The 22,469-nt window shown below is 40.4% G+C and overlaps 1 protein-coding gene across 1 annotated transcript; it reads left to right on the plus strand.

Moving 5' to 3' along the window:
• Positions 1 to 17,229: 17,229 nt before the first annotated feature.
• On the plus strand, positions 17,230 to 21,286 carry LOC116043789 (kelch-like protein 23; the record flags this gene model as incomplete). The annotated part of the gene is made up of 4 exons (XM_035999103.1): positions 17,230 to 17,801; positions 18,130 to 18,266; positions 20,307 to 20,459; positions 20,662 to 21,286. Coding segments are annotated over 4 exons (1,179 nt in total), but the record flags the coding sequence as incomplete, so codon positions are not given.
• Between the last annotated feature and the right edge of the window lie 1,183 nt (positions 21,287 to 22,469).

The following is a 22,469-nucleotide window of genomic DNA, read 5'->3' on the forward strand; positions in this document are numbered from 1 at the left end:
TTTCTCATTTTAAAGTACAATTGTTTTGAAAAAAATTATTTCAAATCAGGTACAAATCCTTGAAATTTGGTGATGTGTCTGCAGGTAATTTAATATTTTTTTTTTTTTCAAAACAGTAACGAGCCCCTCAAACAAGGTTGGACTGTCAGTTCTAATCAGATTTGTCTTTTATTCAGAGGTGGAGGTGGGGAATGGTAGCCTGGCTCCGCCCTCCTACGTACTTCCGCTCAATTTTCATTTCCCTTCAGTACTACGTCTGGGTTTGCTGTATATTCTTGGGTTTTCTCCAGCCAAATTTTTGGCGGTCCAATCAGCGAACAGAGGGAGTGGCTGAGAACAATGCTGTTGAGGCCGTGTGCTAGAGTTGTAGTTCCGTAATGGCGGCGGAGAAAGATGCGAGCGAAGCCATTCGGTCCGTTGTGGCTGCCGAATATCCAGAAGTCCGAGCAAGAACAATCTTTGCTGAGTTGTGTTGGTGGCCATGGTTTTGTGGCCCTCCTCCCTACGGGGTTCGGGAACAGTTTGATTTTCCAGCTCGCTCCGTTAGTGGTGAAGGAGTTGGCTAAGGCTAACGCTAGCGATGCTAATGCTAAATATAAGCCTTGTCGTCCTCCCCTCTTGTTGCACATGCGCATGACATACGTCACGACCAAACGTTAGCGATTGGTTATGGCAGATCCAGAGTGGCTCTGGGCAGATCCAATAGTTTTAAACTTCAACAGAGTACCCGCCTTCAAGGAAGTTAACACTTGTCAATGGAGAGAGGCCAGACTCTCTGGACAAATGAAATGTACGAGAGTCTGGTAGGACCAGGCTAGGGGAATGGAGGATTCTGTGCCCAATTGCAATACAAATACAGTACAAAAACAATGTTTACATCGAACTGAAATTTGGGGATCAATGTTTACAAAAAAGCCTTTTATTCACAGTATCTATTATAATGGCAACGTGTGCTCTAAAAGTAACTATATAACAGGCTTCTTTTAGCGCATTCAAAGAAAGGTTTCACATTTTGGGAAATACGCTTATCTGCTTTCTTTACTCCAAACCAATGAGATATAATTTGTTAATTAGTAATATTTAAACAAGTAAAAGTAGAAATGTAATTTAGCTTTACTGGTGCTGCTAGGCAGATTTTATTTCAGTTTCTTTGACAGACCAGGCTAGCTGTTTCCCCTGCATTTAGTCTTTGTGCTAAGCTAAGCTAATCAACTCCTATTTTAACCCCAGGTATTAACTCTCCACCATGAAGCTCAACTGGTGTTACCATCTTTCATTCACATTGTAACACAATATCTTATCCACCTCACCAGTAGGTAATGTCATTACAAAAATGTTTGAGTAACATTTTATAAATATCAGTTATGCATGAAGCCCTTTTCAGAGCACGTCAGCTAACTTATGCTTTTAAAAAAAACACTATAAAACATAAAAATACACTTGCAATAGGCCTAACTAAAAACATGGCCAAGTGTCCCAGTAAGCTATGTTAGTGACAGTGAGCCAGAATACACTAATGCAGCTAAACGGAATCCGTCGTTTTATTATTTACACCTGTGCTTTCCCTACTGTGGCATGTCAAAATGTCTACTGTGAAAAAGGGATATTATATAGTATAGCTAATAAATATAATTTAAAATCAGGGCCTAGGGTATTCCAGGAATATTCAAGGTGTAAACTTTACATGGGAGTGAATGGGAAATAATGTGAATAAAATGAAAATATAGGGCTTATCTGCCCTATATGTTGTATGCAGATAGAAGCTAACTCTGTACCATATCATAAGCAGCTAGAAATAAAAAAATAATTCCTTTATTTTGTGAAATGTGCCATGTGGTGAGGTAGCTAGCTAGCTAGCAAGTTAAGTAGATAGCCTACTTTTGAAATTTGAGCCGACAGTGTGAGCTGTGTGCAAACGTAGGGTTTAAAGTCAACAACTCATTTATAAAAGAACTGTTTCACAGTAAAGAATGAATGGACACAGATGAATTACACCTCCTCAATTAGCATGCTCAAACAAGCTAATGTTACATCGCACACAGTAACAGCTAGCAAAAACTAGCAGAAGGTGTTAAGTTATAAACTGTTTACTTTGCTTTAGGCTATATGCTGGTTAACTGAAATATATATATATATATACATATATATATAAAGTTAACCCTCTCCTTGATTTGATGTTGTTCACAGAGAAGGAGAACCAGGAAATGAGTAGGAGGAAATGCAACGCTACCAAGCCATGGCCAAGAGTAGGGTTGGGTATCGTTTGGATTTTTACGATTCCGATGCCGAACCGGTACTTTTAAAACAATTCGGATTCCTAAACCGATTCTTGAAAAACTGAAAAATGACATCAAAAATGTAATATGTTTACTAGCGATCACGTGCAGTGAATGGTTAATATGCTTTTACGTCTGTTTTGGTGAGCCCAGAGGGAAAATATGGCATTTTAAAAGTAGCCTACATTTACGGTAGCTAGCTAATGGTAGACTACAGAGAAAGGGTGAAATTTTTACGTCCGTTTCGGAGCGACAGAGGGAAAATATTTCAGTCGACATATTAAGTGGAACTGAATTTACGTTCTAATCCGGTCCGATTCCTACCGGTTGCGTAGGAACCGGGTTTCGGTACCCAACCCTAGTCTAGAGAACCAATCACAGTTGTTGCGGTCTGCGTCGCCGTGACGTGTAGTTACATTTTTTTGGTGCATGTCAGGCTACGGTAGGGTCCGTATCTACACGTACCTACATACGTATCTACGGCGTGGATTTAACGCAGAAGCATAAATCAGGCTTAACACGCCATAACACCTAGTATTGCTCCCCCCCAAACAAAATTCACTATTAAGATGTACACTTTTTATATTGAAATTGTGCAATAATAGTTGGATAATATTACTTACCACTGAATGTATAACATCACTTCTTCACATCTTAAAATTCCATTGCTTGATTTTAAGATCATACAGTAGGAGAACACACACACACACATGTTGGATTTTGGATTATATTTTTGCTCTTTATACATTGAATCTGATATTTGCTGCTCTGTGGCTGGAAACATCTCTGCCCTTCAGTGATTTTGGCCATTTCACACCTCAGGTCTGTGGTTTGTAGTCCTACATGTGAAGCTATCTTGATTTTTTTAAACCAGGTTTGGATTAACTTGATCATGTTAACTCTGAGTTTGTTCTATCGAATGAATAAACCTCAACTAATTGTTTAAGCTAAATGAACAAAAGGTCAAAGTCTTTTTTTCCTACTATACCCTCCAGGTTTACTGAGTCATCTATCTATAAATCCAGGACTCTCTGACTGCTCTCCCCCTACAGGTTGTCTGTAGTTCCAATGAGACAACCTGTAGGGGGACCAAAGAGGGAAAATTGACATAGTATGCCTTTAAGTGCTTTGGGGTCCTTCTATAGTTATTTCCATAGACATTATATAGAATGGACCAACAGATCCCGTGTCTCTGGACGGAGACCAGTGAAGTATATTAGAAGCACTTTTCCGGTGAGCGCTGAGCGTTACTGAGCAGCCTCCAACTGAGAGAGACGACGTAAATGTGACGTGAGCAACCTGTCTGAAAGTTGGAAGTCTTCTGGTAGCTGTGCCAAGAGAAATCTCAATCATTCCCAATCTAGCAGAGACGGAGAGCGTAGGTATATGTAAGGAGATAACATGGACAAAGGCTAATTATTGCTAACTAAAATGCTAGTTAATATTAGTAATTAAACTTAAACAGCTAATGTAAGTCCAAACTGCCTGTGAGCTTCTCCTGTACTATACGGTAATTCCTCTACTATGTGACAGTAAGTCGCGTGGTTATGACACAATCGTTAGCCTATTTTTATAAAAACGTCTGCTACGGAGCCATAACGTGAGGTACAAGGTAATGGAGCCTTTTATACATTGTTGTGTTTCTTTAGAAATAAACAGAAAACGCTTCAGATGTAAAGTTATTCACTGTCAAAGTGACGTCAAAATGAATGGCAGTCAATGGAATGCTAACGTCGGGTGATCGCTTTGTATCAAAATGGCGCCATAGGAGGTTCGAGCTCTGAAGCGAAACTTACCCCCTTGGTTATTTCCAATATATATTTTGACGTCACTTTGACAGAGAATAACTTTACATCTGAAGAGTTTAAAGACTCTATTTGTCCATTGTTTATTTCTAAAGAAACACGACAATGTATAAAAGGCTCCATTACCTTGTACCTCACGTTATGGCTCCGTAGCAGACGTTTTTATAAAAATAGACTAACAATTGTGTCATAACCACGCAACTTACTGTCTCATAGTAGAAGAATTACCGTATAGTACAGGAGAAGCTCACAGGCAGTTTGGACTTACATTAGCTGTTTAAGTTTAATTACTAATGTTAACTATCATTTTAGTGATCAATAATTAGCCTGTGTCTATGTTATCTCCTTACATATACCTACACTCTCCGTCTCTGCTAGATTGGGAATGATTGAGATTTCTCTTGGCACAGCTACCAGAAGACTTCCAACTTTCAGACAGGTTGCTCACGTCACATTTACGTCGTCTCTCTCAGTTGGAGGCTGCTCAGTAACGCTCAGCGCTCACCGGAAAAGTGCTTCTAATATCCTTCACTGGTCTCCGTCCAGAGACACGGGATCTGTTGGTCCATTCTATATACAGTCTATGGTTATTGCGGGGTACAGTGGTTCTGGAGAAAGCTGCAAGCAGCAATACAGGAAGCCAAGCAATCGGCCCGTTCCAAACAGGCACGTTTTAAATCGGCACTGCACTATTGGGTTTAACTCTCCTGAGTAAAATCCAGAACTGCTGTTTTCACATCCATACAGGCTTTATACGTTAAAGAAGGTTCTGTTCCGTAGGTAGAGTATTGTTTTTCCAACTTAGCGTTGAGAGATTTTGGTTGACACTGTCATGAAGCAACTCGTGAAATAAAGAAACCTCTTGGATCCATTTTTCTTTATGTACTGGTCACTGAGTGACATGCTGACTTTTAATAGGTTATATTATTTGTCGCGTTCACCATCTTAGTTTAGCGGTTTAGCATGTTAATATTGCATATGGGAGAAGTGAGCCTTCAGGGCTTTATTTTAACCCAAACCACTATCTTTTCCAAAATGTAACTGTTCTGCAAGTATTTAGTCATAAACCATATTATTGAACAAATATATTTGTATATATGGGTATTTCCCAGAATTTGGGCCTATTTCGGTCCACAGGGTGTAATTCTATTAAAAACAACTTAAATCTAATACATTTTAGCACCACTAGTTAGTCTAAACAAAAACAAGTCTAGGCTTTTTTTTAATGGTTGCTCTTACTAATGATTTTAGCACATTTTATTGGTGTTAATATCTGTGTTTTCACATGTCGTGCCATATCTCAAACATTAGTTATCACAAATTAATAAAAAAATGCATATGAATTAAATGTTATCTGAACTAATAACCTATGCACATATTTTTTATATATATATATATATATATATATATATATATATATATACAGTGCTGCTCATAAGTATTCATACCCATGGTCAAGTTGACTAAAAAGAGGAATAAAAAAATCATCTTTTGGAAATTGATCTTAATGCCTTAATTAAAAAAATGAGGAAAAATCCGACCTTTTAAGGACACCAATTTTTTTTGTGAATTAATAATGTATTGTAAATAAATAAATGTTCTTCCTTAAAATACAGGGGCCATAATTATACATACCCCTATATTAAATTCCCATAGAGGAAGGCAGATTTTTATTTTTAAAGGCCAGTTATTTCATGGATCCAGGATACTATGCATCCTGATAAAGTTCCCTTGGCCCCCACATCATCACATCCCCTTCACCATACCTAGAGATTGGCATGGTTTTATTTCAGTTAGCCTAATAGCTGATTTGATTTGCATTGATATGGATCTTATCTCTGACTGATGATGTCAGATGATGGCTGATGATGGTACTAGATAGAAAAGTAATTGGGATCACCAAAGTTGACTACAATAAGTTGTTGAAAACATTTCACTCAAAACCCAAACCTCATGGTAGCTCATGGGATCACCAAAAGTTGGAGTCATGACTGTTCAAAACGTTCCATCTAATTAATCAGTCCATCTAGTAGGTGTCAACGTATTTCTCAGGATGAGTGAAAACTTTAACCCGTGGCTATAAAGCAGTGGTCTTCACTATTTTTTCATGACAGCCTCACTGATAGGACAAAGTCAATAGGAGAGCCACTTTTACCGCAACATATCAAAAGTTACAGACTTAGGGTTGTGTTATAGCCCTGCTTGTGTTTTGAATGTTTTTATGAAATATCTGTATTGACTGCATGGTCATAGAGGTTTTTATTTTCCTGTCTGAAAATGGGAACGACACAAATGAAGCGGGGGTCTGGGTGTCCTCCCCCAGGAAATTTTGAGAGTCAAAGACTTCATTTCCTGCATTCTGATACATTTTCAGGCACAAATTTCTGGTGAAATCATCTGAATTTATGTCAAGGAAAATACAAAGTTCTGGTGAGCCCCTGAATGTTTCTCTATACTCTAGACCAAAGTCAGGGGGGCTTCATCCTCTGGAAATGATGAGAGATGTTAAATATATCAAACTTAGTAACGGTCATTGATTCATCTTCCTTTTTTTTTTGCTAAAATCATTACTGATGTAACTTTCTGTTTTTCAGCCAACCTTTAGCCAAAAGTTAACTGAAGAACTGCTTTATCCTCACTTCTCAGGTAGGCAGATACATCCTGCAAAGATATTCCTTCTCTAAACTGACAGAAATAAAACAAAAAACAGCATCACAGGATTGGCACAAATGGAGAGGGATTTGAAGATCGATTTGAAGATGGATGCATGCCAACAACTCACAGAGACAGCTCTTGCCTGAGATCTAACCCAGTATTATGATCCAAGGCTCAGCAGGCTTTGTTTACTTTCTGAATTCACTCTTCAGTGGGAAGAAGCTTTAAATGAGGCTTGCTGTATTTAAGGAAGATGCTTAGTTGCATACATAACAGCCAGGCAGGCTCAACAGTGAGGCTGTCAAACTGTGATACTAGTCTTGGAAGTTTACTCAGAAAGTTTAGTGTTCAGGCCAGAGAGAGGGCTCGGAAACAGCTGGAGTCCGCAAATGAGATTTTACTCCATCACTTTATGAAATGTTGCATTTATGTCATGATAGTTTAACTATAATTAAACTCTTTAGTCACATGCAGTATTGTCCTGCTGTTTGTGTCCATAACACCTTATTTATGCAGCGGATTTATGCAGGGAAATCTAAAATAACAAAAAATGTGGTCTATTGTAGGTATGGAAGTAGTCTTTCTATCTGTAGTAGTCTCAATAGACCAGCATGCAATACAGCCACAAGTGTTTATTAAGGAGCTATTATAATAATAGATGACCAAATGTCCAGCGTTTTCCAATACAAAGACAATTAATTTCTTATCGTTCACAATCAACAGAGTACAGACACTTTGGGCCCTATTTTAACGATCTAAGCGCACGGCGAGAAGCACCTGGTAGTTTAACTGCGGAAAAAAGGGTCCGTGCGCCGGGCGCATTGTTCAAAAGGGTTGTACTTAATGTCTTAATTAATCATAGGTGTGTTTTGGGTGTAACATGCAATAATCCAATCAGTGTCATATCCCATTCCCTTTAAAAGCCAGGCGCGTTTGGACCTTGGCGCATTGCTATTGATGGCGGATTTGCTAAGCAGGAAGGAGAGCTTTTCAGGAGAAGGCACTGATCTGCTCATGAGTGAAGTGAAAACGCGCGAGCAGATCTTAAATGGCACGAGCACTATGCCACCAAAAGTCCACGAGGTGAAGCAGGCCTTAAAATAACAATGAAATGCTGCGTTATTGACTTCAGACCAGGTTTTTGTTGGTCAATGGCGCGATCACTTCCCGCTGCCTCAAGATAGCAATACGCCCAGAATGCACCTGAACACACCTCCCTGTAAGACCTGCACGCCCATGGGTGCACAGATGGACGTTGGTGCATTTGCTATTAAACAACGTGGGCGCTGGACGGGAAATTGACAACTGCGTTTATTAGCAGGGCCACACAGAATCTGCAGACGCAGAATTCTGCAGAATTTTCTGCAGACTTTCTGCAGATATTCTGCAGATTTAAATACAGAACAGTCCGCTTAATTCTGCAAATTTTCATTCTGGATTACCGCTGGAAACTATATATATATATATATATATATATATATATATATATATATATATATATATATTTACATATATTAGTGCTGTCAGTTAAACGCGTTAAAGCAAACCCATTTTAACGGCAATAATTATATAATTTTTTTATCGCAAGATTAACGTTCTTTTTGGCATAGCAAACTTTGTAGTTTTTTTCACATGCTGTTGCAACAACTAGTAACGTTAGAAAAACTACAACACCACACCGGATCTAGCTAGACCGGAAACAAAACAACAGGCACGCCGTGCACACTTGTTTGGGCTCTCGAGCCGGCCAAAGAGTAGTAGGCTAACGTTACGTTTTGAGTGGATGGCGAGCGCGAGACGCCGAAATGGATGCCAATAAGATTCTGATGATCTGCTGATGGCCAAGCACACAGCTGATGGCCAAGCACACAGCTGATGGCCAAGCACACAGCTGATGGTCAAGCACACAGCTGATGGCCAAGCACACAGCTGATGGCCAAGCACACAGCTGATGGCCAAGCACACAGCTGATGGCCAAGCACACAGCTGATGGCCAAGCACACAGCTGATGGCCAAGCACACAGCTGATGACCAAGTACACAGCTGATGCCAATTCTCCGCCCCCTCGTCAAAGCCAGGCGACAAAAGCACAAAGCAAGCTGATCCACTTTTCCATGTTGATAAGAGCATTAAAATGAGAAAAAATAATGGGACAAAAAGAAATCTAGGGACATTTAGAATAGATAAAAATGTGTGATTAATTGCGATTAATTGCGAGTTAACTATGACATTAATGTGATTAATCGCGATTAAATATTTTAATCATTTGACGGCACTAATATATATTTTTAAAAGAATCTGCAGATTCAGTTTGGGCCGGCTTATTAGTCTATTTTCCGATCATAGACAAACAAAACGTGTCATTCAATTACTGTCGTTACCGCACGTTAAAAAAACTGCCAGCAACACCCGTATGCAGTTACCTTTTGATTATAAAACCTTCTTCTAATTGATAGTTAACTACTGCCCCAAGTGGTGGGAGGTTAAAAACAAAACAAAAAAACATTAACCAAAATGGCTCTTGCAGGAGCTGTGGGCATTTTTTGCCACATAACACACATAACAAGTCAGTCAGGCGTACAAAACCAGGATGTACTTGTGATGTCACTCTGGGGCGTAGTGTGGGCCCGTTTGGTATTTTTCATTATTTTGTAGTCCTTGAAACTTCTCCTTCACCTCTTACTAATAGGTGTCCATGTTTTCATTTGAAAGCTGTTTCAACTTGAATGTAAAATGATCCCTTTCACAATCCATTTAGTTGGTAAGAAGCCCCACATACAGTTTAAATACTTTTATCAGTGGATATTATTATGCTTACACCATGCATAATCCCAAATGAACGCAGGTGTAGAGCTGCAACATTTAACCGATAAATTAGCTAACCAATAGAAAATGAATCGCCAACTATTTTGCAAATCAATTAATTGTTTTGAGAATTCATTTTTTAAAGAAGAAATGGCAACATCCTCTGATTTCAGCTTCTCAAATGGGAATATTTCCATTAGTCTTCTATCACTGTAAACTGAGTATCTTTGTTTGTTTTTGGGACTGTTGGTCAGACAAAGCCAGGCATTTAAGATGTTACCTTGAACTATGAGAAATCTTATCATAGGATAGGTCTAATGATTTTGGGAACCAGGTTTATCTATGCACTTTTCCTATTGCCTTAATAGGTTTATTGATTAAAATCTGTCCAAGCCTAGAGGTCTAACCCTTTTCTGCACCACCCCCCATACACCCCTCTCTTTACAGCCTCTATTATCTCATTTCACTTCTGTTGACCACAGTGACACTGTGACAGTGTGGAATGAATGCGTGACAGCTGAGTCAAGCTAGACACACATAATCGGAACAGTAGCGATTTGGTCTCCAAAGTAAAAGCTCCAAGCTTTCAAATTTTGAAAGTACAATTACAAAATTAACAAGGAAATGCTATAATGTAGTGGGCTATCAACACGGTCAGTGTAATATGGTACTATTTGATCATTACTATTGATCGTTACTATGTAAGCAGAACCCTACATGTTGAACATGTAGGGCCTACATTGTAGGCTAAGCAGTTGACCTAACCTACTTGTAACCAGACTGTATAAAATAGTGTTCAACCAACAATAATGCATCACATTTTGATAACATGTTTTGAATATAAATCTCCAATATAATCTCCATCTGCAAGTAAGTTGGAGCTACCACCGTTACATTTAGCCTAGTTTAGCAAACAGTAGCCTACAATATTTCCTTAGAGGCAGAAAACAGAAATACTACTTTTAAAGTAGGCTCCAAATTGTAGGCCAGTACCTTGTAGCCCTACTTATACTACCGAATTGTGAGCTGAAATGTAAACCAGCGTTTTATTTTGAAAGTCACGACCAGAAGTTATTCCGGCTAGAATAACAGTGGCTTCACGGTTTGTCGTGTGTAATGTGTTTCTTCTAAAAGCAGAGCGACGTTGCCACATTAAACGGCATGACATGAAAGAATAACCCTTAGAATCGATTACAGAATTCAAATGCTATCTTTGCTAATTATTTAGAAATTCAGTGGAACCGACATCAAATCCTGTGGACTATGTTGACCAGGTATGTTATGGCCATTGTCCATTCTCATTGATTGTATCATGCTCAAAATATCGTTTTGTTGCTTTTTCTAACTTTACTCCAAAAATGTACTTCACCACATACTTTACAGTTCATTATCAAGGGGGGGAAATCCAATGCCAACGAGAGTTGCAAAGCTAAAAATCATAATACAAGAGGCAGTATTGTAATTGTATTACTGGGCTTATCTATAATTAGGCCTGAATGATTAATCGTTTCCAAATCGAAATCGCGATTTAAAAGAATGTGATTAGCTAATCATTAAGATTAGCGATACAGCAAATGTCAATTATTAAGTTGAATGTTTGGTGTAACATTCAGTTAAACATTTTTTATTCCTCTTTTCATTATTATATTTACAGTTTTTTTTCATAAGATACATGCTGGAATAATGTTACATAACACAGCTTGTTTAAAGAAATGTCCTGTTTTCAGTGGATTTTCATTTATTTTTATTACTTTATTTAACATGACCAAAGAAGGTGCAATATGTAGCTAAAAAATTATCTGGCAGAAAAATCGCAGTTAGATTTTTTTCCCCAAATCGTTCAGCCCTCGCTATAATAGCCCATTAATAATGGTTTTCTAATGTGTTTTTCCATGTATTTTATAATATTTGCAAGAGCTATTCGAGGGCAACCAGATCTATAGGAGAAACTCAACACCATAATTTAACACTGCAAATGATGCATGTATATGTATTATATCACAATAACACCATAAATTATGCATGAAGTGTTGATAAATATTTAAAGGAGCAATCCTTGATTTCAGCGGGCAACTGTCTCATTTGCACACCAAACTGAAGATTGGGGTAAGAGACCTTGAGGGCACCACAATAATTAACATCCCTCTTTTCTGATACATTACACTTTTATTTCTCCAAAAAACACAGCATTACATCACAGAAAACCCCAGAGATGTCTTCAATTTCCATGCAGATCAAGTGTAACTTTGAAATGTATTTGTCACAACCATACTGACAATGATACGGAGCCCCTAAAGGTGTATTTATTTATTTTATTTATTTATTTTTTTAAGATTATTTTTTGTTTGTTATTTTAGGTCTTTATTAGATAGGACAGCTTAGACATGAAAGGGGAGAGAGATGGGGAATAACATGCAGCGAAGGGCCACAGGTCGGAACCGAACCCGCGGCAGCTGCGGTGAGGACTGAGCCTCTGTATGTGGGCCAGGTCAGCTACCCAGGCGCCCAAAAGGTGTCAGGTGTTTTTTTTTTTTTCCTGAGAAACTTTCTGGTGCGCATGAGAAACCAATCTGAGTAGCAGTCAGAATGGCTGCCAAGGAGGAGGTATTCATCTTCCTGAAAACGCAACGAAATGTATTGATAGTGTATTAACTAACATAAAGATGATAAGGCAACTGTTAACCGATTTCATGATGTGAATGTGACATATTAACTTTACCCACGTAATGTTAGCAGTACTTCGTCTGCATTCTGTGCACCAGACAGTATCTGGGACTTTTTTCTTGTGCGCATGAGATACTTTCTGGTGCACACAAGAAAAAAATAATTTCCCATGTCCCTTAGGGGCTCCGTACAGTGTGTATCCAAACCTATCATGACTATTATGTGACATGGCCCTGTGTCAAACTTTGTAATGCACAGACAGACCACAACCGCGTCACCCACAAGAGCCCAGGAACTCTATGTGTATGATTTCCATGATGTGAGCCACCCCGAGGCGGTGCTGGGTGCCCTGAGAGGATTCTACTCCGAAGGCCTCTTCACAGACATCGCCCTGCAGTGCTCCTCAGGCCAGGTCCTGCACTGCCACAAGGTGGCGCTCTGTGCAAGCAGCTCATACTTCAGGGTCATGTTCACTGCCGACATGAGGGAGAGGACCGACAGCCTCGTCAGGTATGCATGAGTATGTGAGAGAAAGGTAGGGGCTCATCGTAGATTGATTATGCCAATTAAAGACACCCAAGCACTCATATTCCATGCCCCACTGCCATCTGCAGGCAATCAGCATTGACCCACCCTGTGCATCTGCATCACCCTAATCAAGGACCAGTCAGGTTTGCCTTGACTCATTGTGTAAGCAATACTACAGTAAATATTGAAGGACGACATTAATGTCTGACTAAAAAGCACTTAGGGCAATGTTAAATGTATGAATAAGAAATATGAAATCAACAGCATCGACATAGACATGGAGTCTACCGGTTCATATCGTGGCTTACAGCATCGTAAACACTTTGTTGGCATTCAGTTGGAAGACATTTTAACGGTTTTCATGTGGACAACCTTGGTTCATGATCCGTGTGGCTCATCTTTGCAAACATCTGCTGAGCTGTACCAGCCTTTAGACAGACAATGAAGCCCTGCCAGCTCCGTGACCTCTGACCTCCCTGTAAGACAGGGGGGAGGAGGAAAGGGAGAAAAGATTTTTTAAGGGATCAATAAATTATCACAAAATCCTTTGAAAGTGTAGCCAGGGTCTTGTGTTCTGCGTGACCAGATGGTAATAGGGGACATGAGTCATGAAGATGGAGGGCTGCAAGTACATTTTCTTCCATATTGTCCCCCACAGTGAAATTATCGTCAAATACCCCTTAATGGATTTCAGCAGTACTTGGGGAATAATAATTCTTACAACTTGCAGAGGTTTCAAAAGATATTGGCACATAGTTGGTATTGTGCCAATTTCCTAACCTTTATAAAATGACCAATGTGTTTCAGTTATTACTGTATAACTTACTATTGTAATGTCAAAACAAGATGATACACTTACCTAGCTTTGCCCTTACTATCCATTCTTTATGAAGTGTCAATAGTGCCACCTATAACTGGAAATGAATTGCCTATGTCGTCACCTGTGTCTTTATAGCTTTTCCACATTTACTGACAGATACTTTATAAAACAAACTGTGAATGCGGGTCATACTATACTATCACTATCCAAAATATTTGATTATCAAAGGAAAGCTTTGATGCATGATGTATCTCCAATGTATCAGAATGCAAGCTGTTAGTGTGCACTGTATCATGTCATGGCATGACTTAGCCTCCTCAACATCACAGTCTTCATTTGTGGTACAGGTAGACGATTACAGGTATCAGATTGTGTCCTGTACTGTAAATGGTCAATGGGCTGCACTTATATACGTAGAGCTTTCCTACCTTAATGGATGAAACGTTTAACAATTGGTCATTACCATTCACCCATTACCCCATAGTGAAGGGCAGCTCTACCTCCTGAGCCACAGCTGCCCCCTGACCATATTTCTTTCCTCACTGTTTCTTCACTGTGAAGTCCATTCTGTGTATGTGCACTAGAGGCTTCAACATTTTTGTTTTACCAACAAATGGTTAAGTGCTGATTTTTTGTAGCAGTTTTCAGCAGTGATCCAAAATGAAATTCTGCAGAATTTAGCTGCATATTTTTGTTGTTGCTTGTAATGTGATAGACACTATTCATTTAGGATAAAAATCACACCAAAGCTGATCCCACAAGTGTTCAATGGGGTTGAGGTCAGGACTGCTGGCAGGCCATTCCATCCTCTCCACTCCCACATTCTGGAGGTAGTCTCTGATAAACCCCGCCCTGTGGGGGCGGGCGTTGTCATCTTGGAGGATAGAGTTCGGTCCCAGACTGTGGAGATATGGGATTGCCACTGGTTGCAGAATCTCATCTCTATATCCCTCTGTATTGAGATTGCCTCCAATGATGACAAGCCTCGTTTTTCCAGTGAGGGAGATGCCGCCCCACACCATCACACTGCCTCCACCAAAAGGTGTTACTCTATCGGTGCAGCAATCAGCATAGCGTTCTCCGCGTCTTCTCCACACTTTGACCCTATGATCCAACTGCCGTAGGCAGAATCATCCAATCCACCAAACACCAAACGAGTCAATGGCAGAATAAGCTGTTTGGCATTGGCAGAGCAGATTTGGCAAATTTTTCATGGGCGCAACCCACATACTCAGCGCTGCTGCTCATCCCACAAATGCATGTTCCTTACAAATGGGGCACAATTTGAAAGGGAACTAAACAGGCTTTCCAACGGTATAAGATTTATTGCCAAAAAGCATTGTTACCACAGAGAAATAATCTACCAAACACAAATTTCCTTACTTTTTGTGCTAAGTTTATTTTTTTAAATTGTTTCAAATCTGCGGTAAATCTGCTGAGGTGTCGTCAAAATTCTGCGGGCGCACCGATTATGTGTGGGCCTGGTCATAACTAAAGCAAGTGGCCAATCAATGATCAAAGATCGAGTTCCTTTGATATGGCTACCATGCACATAGTAAACTTGATCAATATTGAAATATCATATCAGGTCTCTACTACATTACTGTGTGGCAAAATGGCATGTAAGAAAAAATGATGCTGTGTGGCAGAAAACTGCTGTTTTACCATCAGGGAGTATAATTCTGTGACATCTGTGATTTACACTGACTTATTTAGTTGTTAGTGTTATGTTATAACAATATATCTCTGGGCTGCAACCGCTTTTATTTTAGTAATGCTAAATGTAAAAGATACTGAAGTTATGGCTATGAAAAGATGAGGAAGGATGGAGAGTCGGTGGTTCATTTTTGATTAAGAAAGCACATTTTTGATTTGTTTGACAGGGTTTGTAGTGTGTTTTTGTTTGTTTTTTTATTTAAGATTTTTTCTTGACTTTGTTTTTGATTTCGTTAATTTTGATTCTTCTCTGAAAATGGTCCAATAAAGGGACTTTGAAAACCAAAAACCTCTCCTCTCCTCTCCTCTCCTCTCCTCTCCTCTCCTCTCCTCGCCTCTCCTCGCCTCTCAGGCTGCCGGTGGTGGAAGTGGAGGTCTTGTCAGCCTTGCTAGACTACATCTACTCCTCCAGACTCACCATAACCCAGCTGAATGTGGAGAGCTTGCTGAAGACCGCTGACCTGCTGCAGTTCGGAGCGGTGAAGAGGGCCTGTGAGGCCTTCCTGGTGCGTCTGCTGGATGTGGACAACTGCCTCGGCATGCTGGCGTTCTCCCAGCTCCACGCATGTCTTACCCTGGAGAAAGAAGCCCGCAGGCTGCTAGCCGCCAGGTCAGAGATCAGTTCTCTCTATGTATTTCATGAAAAAAAGTTTTGCAATGGGGAAATTGAAAGTTTTAGAAGACAAAGTGAAAGCAGGACAATACTGAATTGTAGTTTTTGCTTTCCATGCCATTGAGTATTTTTCCACTGTGTGGTGATTTTAAAAAGGAAATTTTACACATTAACAAATATGCTTGAGCGGTTATCAAGGTATTATGGTATACCAGGATATTTAGAAATCTTGAAGGTATGATTTTCAAAACCATCATATATACAGGCGCTCCTCTTTCTATTAAACTCATATGGAGATGCTGTATTGAGACAGGGTTTCCACCAGTGTATTGTAAGCCCGGCGGGCCGCCAGGCCAAAGTTGACTCCCTGCCAGTGTTAAGCATCTGGGAATTAAAAAATAAAGTATTTACAAGATGTTTTTAAACTAAAACATGTTATAGAAGTGGCAAACTTCTTTAAGTAATAACTGTGCGTAGGATGTGTGCGTAATGTTAGCCAATGTGTGGACAAGAGAGAGACAGAGAGACAGAGTGTGTGTGACGGTGAACATGAAGTAAGCAGTAACGTTATAGCTGTGAACATAGCAGTGCAATGTGTGTAATGTTAACAGTTTTTGTTGGTGAATAAATGGTACTCCTCAAGACCCAAGCCAAGTTACCACGTCTTGCTTGCCAGCTGCTGATTAAAGTGAGGGTATTAGCCCCGAGCTAGCCACAACTATGAACTAAGGTAGATACTGTACTGTAAAAAATGAATGCAGACAAAAAATCTTAGTTTTTATATAAATGCTCCCTTCTAGGATATAATACATACTGATCTATTGTAGTCACCTACCAGGCCCCCAGGAAGTGCGCCAGGCTTTGAAGCAATTTGAACATAGTGGCCAAACAGTGGAATTGCAACTCTCGGCCCATCACGTTATGCCCTCTGGCCCAAATATACTTTTTCCCCATAGACTTACATGGCGAAAGAGACGTCTGTATGTCAGTTGATCATTTTTTTGGAGAGTCACAACCTCTGCAAAATGACTTGTTTCACTCTACTTCAGTCTGGAAGTAGCCGGCTCAGCAGGCGGATGTCTCTAGTGCGCAAGCTCTATGGGCCGCACAATGCGGAAGCAGTGCCCATCATCCGGGTCATTTTGGCTCCATGATGGCTTCATGCGCCACTGAGCAACTCTCATAGGTATGAACGGGCTCTGCCTCGAACGCTGGATCCAGTTCTTATTATACATCCATGCCCTCTACATATACATATCTTTTACTGTATGGTTGCCAAAGTCACTCTGTAAGAGATTCCGAATTCATTTAATTTCAGGAAGGCTCTAACTTTGACCACTTTGCTGCAGGTTTCAGGAAGTGATCAAAGAAGAAGAATTTCTAGAACTGGATCCTAAAAGCCTGAGGACTGTCCTAAAAGAGGAGGACCAGGAAGTGGCGGCGGAGGCAGTGGTCAGGTGGCTGGGCCATGACCCTCTCATGCGAACGAAACATCTCTCCTCCCTGGCACTGGATATCGACCCAATGAACCTCAGCGATGCCTTGCTGAAAATACGTGGTTACAATGAGCTAAATGACTCTGACAGCCTCCTTTCCATGTTTACCCTAGCGCCCATGTTCAAACAGGCCTCCATGGGGTTTAATAGGATGAGATCCAGCTCCAAGATGATAGTCATTGGGGGTTACCATTGGCGCCCTTTGTCTGAGGTTCAGCGCTGGGACCTTCTAAGTGGGGATTGGGTTCAGGCTAAAGACATGCCGGATCACTCCAAGGAGAGCTATGCGGTGGCCTTACTGGGCTGTACCATTTATGTGAGCGGAGGGTACAGAACCAACACCACACAGGTGTTGGATACAGTCTGGGAGTACAACAGCGATTCTGACTATTGGACTGAAGGGCTGCCCATGTTGACTGCCAGGTACTTTTTAATTTTGTTAGACTGAGTTTCCTGGCATGACTGCAGTGGTGGAAGAATTGTTAGGATTCTTTACTCAAAGCTGCTATAGTTTTACAATAGATGTACTGAAAATATAAAAATGAAATACTAATAATGAAGATTGACCCCTTTCAGAATGTTACTCAGAATTGTTCTGAGGTACAGTCTTTGAGTAAATGTACTTGCCCTTCACCATCACATTACTGATCAAATTATTGAACACAAAAGCTACCGCTCTTTCCATCATGGCAATACTGTTTGAAATTTGGTTTAAAATGTATCTAATACTAATCATAACCCCCCCCTGCAGGTACTACCACTGTTCTGTGGCCTGTTGTGGCTGTGTGTATGTCATGGGAGGCTACAGAGGAGCTTCAGCAATGCCGCGGACTGAACTGTTTGATCCACTGAAAAGGAGGTGGATGGCTGTAGCTGATATGGTGCATGGTGTGTTTCTACAAGTCGTTTTTCATCTCTATTGTTTCATTGTAATCCAGGTATCACATGAGCATTTGTTTGTCAAAAGTATCACAACCAAGATCATACAAAATTTGAAACTGGTGAATGTACTATGTGGTTCAAAACGTTTGAGGACAAACCCACAATACCACATTTGATAAGACTTGACTTTCAATGAATGATGGTTGCCAAATATTCAGACCGTCCTCACTCAGAAAACGGCCATAAAGGTTGATTGTGCAAGCAGCTTATAACCCATATTTACGTTTCTTATTAGGCTGCAACCTCTAGTAGCCATAGTTATGATCATGGGACAAAAGGCGGAAGTGAAGTGACTAATTGCCACATAAGGAGGCAGGTTGGGGTGGTGGATGGGTTGAACAAACGCAGGACTCTTCACTAAGGAGACTCGTGTCCTGTGTGAAAGCAAAAATCAACGGTCACTTTTTTTAAATAACTGACTGTTATGGACCCGATTCTGTGTTGTAGTTATGTCCATGACAATCCCTGATGATTTCCTAACCCAAAGTATTTTTGTTGCCTAAACTTAACTAACGTGTTTAGTTGTTAATCATCAAAATCTGTGTTGCCCGTTCACAAACTTGTTCTTTTTCATGAATATTTACCACCACCATCAATTCCAAGTATTCCTTTTGGCTTGAAATTTTACATTTGCATCAGCATGACCTGGGGTAGACGCTCCATATTCATGCTCCATCTTGAAATACGTTAGCCGGTAAGGGACATACAGGACATACTGCTCCGCCTTTCACGTTTTCTCTGTCACATGATAAACTCACAGGTGCTGCTAACGCTGCTAATGGGTATCGTAGCTTCCTGGCCCCGGTGAGTTTGAAGAAGGAAACATGGAGGACCGCACATATTCAAAATACAAATTTCAGGAACAGGAGTCTTCTTCTTCGTCCCTAAAAAGAAAAAGGATATTGAAAAGAGCAAGAGACTGTCAGGGTGGGTAGGTGAATGGCGGACCCAAATAGCAGAGACGGAAGCAGAGGATAGTTAGATGATTTAATCAAACATAAAATCATACAAAACCAAAGGAGTCCAGGAAAAGGCAGGCAAAAGGGTATCCAAAATAAAGTCCAAGATAAACGTAGAAACACCGGAACACGAAGACTAACACTCAGGAAAACTACTGGAGACGAAACACACAAACCCAAACACATACAATGATCTGACAAAAGGCAAGGGGAAGACAAAGACTAAATACACAGGGTAACGAGGAAACAAGAGGCAGGTGACACAAGGGCTGGGAAACAGGTGGAAAACATCAGGTAATCACAAGAGCGGGAAAACATAGTAAAACAAGACAAGACAGAGAACAGATTATCAAAGTAAAACAGGAAACAAGCAAAATACAGAACAGAAACAGACTACCAAAATAAAATACACACCAACCCATAACAGAGACCGTCTTTTTGAAGCGTGAAGGCTACCGTAGCTGTAATATGTACTTTGAACTGCGTGGTGCGAGAGAGTTGATTGTGATATATGATCTCAACGCTAGATGGGAGAAATTCCTACACATTGGACCTTTAAGTGCATGTTAAAAACTGTGACTGTTACGTTAGATCGAATAGTCATGTTATTTACTGCCACCACCATCTGTTTAAAACGGACACCGTGCGGCCTTATTAGGCTGTATAGTTATTATTAAATAGAATGGTTATATATGTCATTTTTGGAAGTCATTGGCAGTCGACCTATTCTATCGTTTAGGTATGAGGACGTGTTGCAAATATTCCATGTGAATGCCACAATAGAATTTGTGCAAACAAGTTAACGTCAATGAATAGTTAATTCATCATTTTGGGAAATAAGCTTAAATATATGCTTATAATTGCAGAGAAGTAGAAGAGAAGATCAATACCACTAGATCAATACCACTATCAATCTATCAATCACAGCTATCAATCTTCTCATTTAACTAAGAATCTAAGAAAGCAAATAAGTCTATTCCGCAAAAGGTCAAATTTTAAATTGACTTGATCCTGTCCGTGTTTACAGGTGTAGGGAACGCCTCTGCGACAGTGTTGGGAAACAACATCTACATAGCAGGTGGTAATTATGGCTTCAAGGGCAGCTGCAGCTACAACAAGATCCAGAGTTACAAGGCGGACATCGACCAGTGGAGTATCCTAACCACTTGCCCCCATCCAGGTAGGTCTAAAATCAGATATAATCATTAAATAGCCAACTTCTCAGGGATACTAAAGAATTAGTAAAAACAAATAAAATTACATCTGCTTTTGATTGTGCATGCAGAAAGAGATAGCACCAAACTTAGCCTTTTTAACTCAACATGTAAACAGATAGAAATGCCTGGCTTGAAACACACATATTGTCATCTCGTTGCTCCCAGCAGAGTATGGGATGTGCCTAGTGTCTTTGAACAGCAGCCTGTACCTGGTAGGGGGCCAGACCACCCTCGCAGATCGCTTCGACCCAGACACAGAAGAATGGATCCCGCTTGCCATGATGAAGGAGGGGAGGATAGAGTGCGGGGCGGTGGCCATGCTGGGCTGTGTGTACGTCACTGGGGGCTATTCCTGCTCTAAAAGGACCTACCTGCAGAGTGTGGAGAAATATGACCCTCACACAGATACGTGGGACATAGTCGGAGATCTGACAGAAGCAGCACGCTTGCATGGCTGTATCTGTGTTTATAATGACATGTAGTGTGGAAAGAGTGGCAAGTCAAACATACTGCATCATCACCTTCTCTTGGATTGTAGTGCCAATAGGGTAAACTGGTTGAATAGCTCCCAGTTAGGCAGTGATGTACCACCTAGTTTGAGTTTTATTTGTTCAATCAGGAGACAACAGCGGCATTTGCCGGTGGCTGATGGCATAAGCCACTGTGGTACAGCGGCATAAACTAATCCCCTGGCGGCACTGGCCGCTCACTACACCGACCAGCCACGGTGGCTGATGGCATATGCCACTGTGGTACGTTAATACATCCATGGAATAAGTCACTACGGTAGAGAAGCCAACAACAGCCATGTTAGCTCTAATATTTTGGGTACATCTGCAAGAATGATATTACTTAACTGTTTGTCAATGTCCGTTGCCTAACGTTAACACGTCCACCTGCCGTTAAACGGTGTGCCGGTGGAACACAACCGGCACAGGTCGGTGTAGTGAGCGGCCAGTGCTGCCGGGGGATACGTTTATGGCTATGTACCACAGTGGCTGACCATCAGCCACTTTTCGATCTCAGCGTCACTCCACCCTGCTATAAACCAAAGGCAACAACTGTTCATATTGAATTAGCAAACTTTGAATGGCTACTTTTCCTGGAACTCAATCTGCCACATCAAGAGTAGTTTTTTTTTTTTTTTTAATCAACCTCTGGTCTGCCCTGTAACAGATTTTGACACATTTCAGATACACTCAAAGAATACAAGAATCTGATAGACAGAGACTGATGTCTGGTGTTTTACACATTTCCTGGGGGCAGAAATAATACAGTCCAATATTTCTCACAGCAGACATTTCAACTTGTCATAGCAGGAAATGCGCAGGTGTAAGTAATACTGTTAATGAAGGCTCACTTCCAGCAGTGTTCCAGTCAGCCATGACAGTGGGAATTCAGCCATTATTAATTTTATTTTCTTTACCCGACACCTGTGCTTTTCCTACTGTGACATTTCAAAATGCCTTCTGTGAAAAACAGTAAATCAGTAAACTTTTTAAGTGAGATTATCTAACTTTTTGCTGAACAGCAACCACAATTATGGGATAATAGTTTTTAATAAAATGCAACAGTAGCACACGCAGAGAAAAATTGTGAAATCAATGATCTGAATCAGTAATTACACACTAGCTACTGTATGTTTGCCAGCATACGCTGCTGCTCATACCAGAACGAGTAAAGTTGTAGCTGCAAAATACCTATGCCAAATAGTAAATGCAATTAGGCAAATACAACCTTTCATTCCTAAAAGCCAGAATGTGTTATTTCTTCTACTTCTTCTTAATCACACATTTTCTTTTATCTGACAGACAGACAGACAGACAGACAGACAGACAGAGTGTGAGGCTCTTGGGCTTTGCACAGTAAGGTTAAACTCAAATTTCAGATTGTTTATGCCTCCAGAAAAGCTCCTCCAATAAGGCCAATCTGCTTGCCAGGTTATTGTTTCTGGGTATCCTTAAGCAAGTTTA

Source organism: Sander lucioperca, chromosome 3, assembly GCF_008315115.2.
Source record: "Sander lucioperca isolate FBNREF2018 chromosome 3, SLUC_FBN_1.2, whole genome shotgun sequence".
Taxonomy (NCBI): domain Eukaryota; kingdom Metazoa; phylum Chordata; class Actinopteri; order Perciformes; family Percidae; genus Sander; species Sander lucioperca.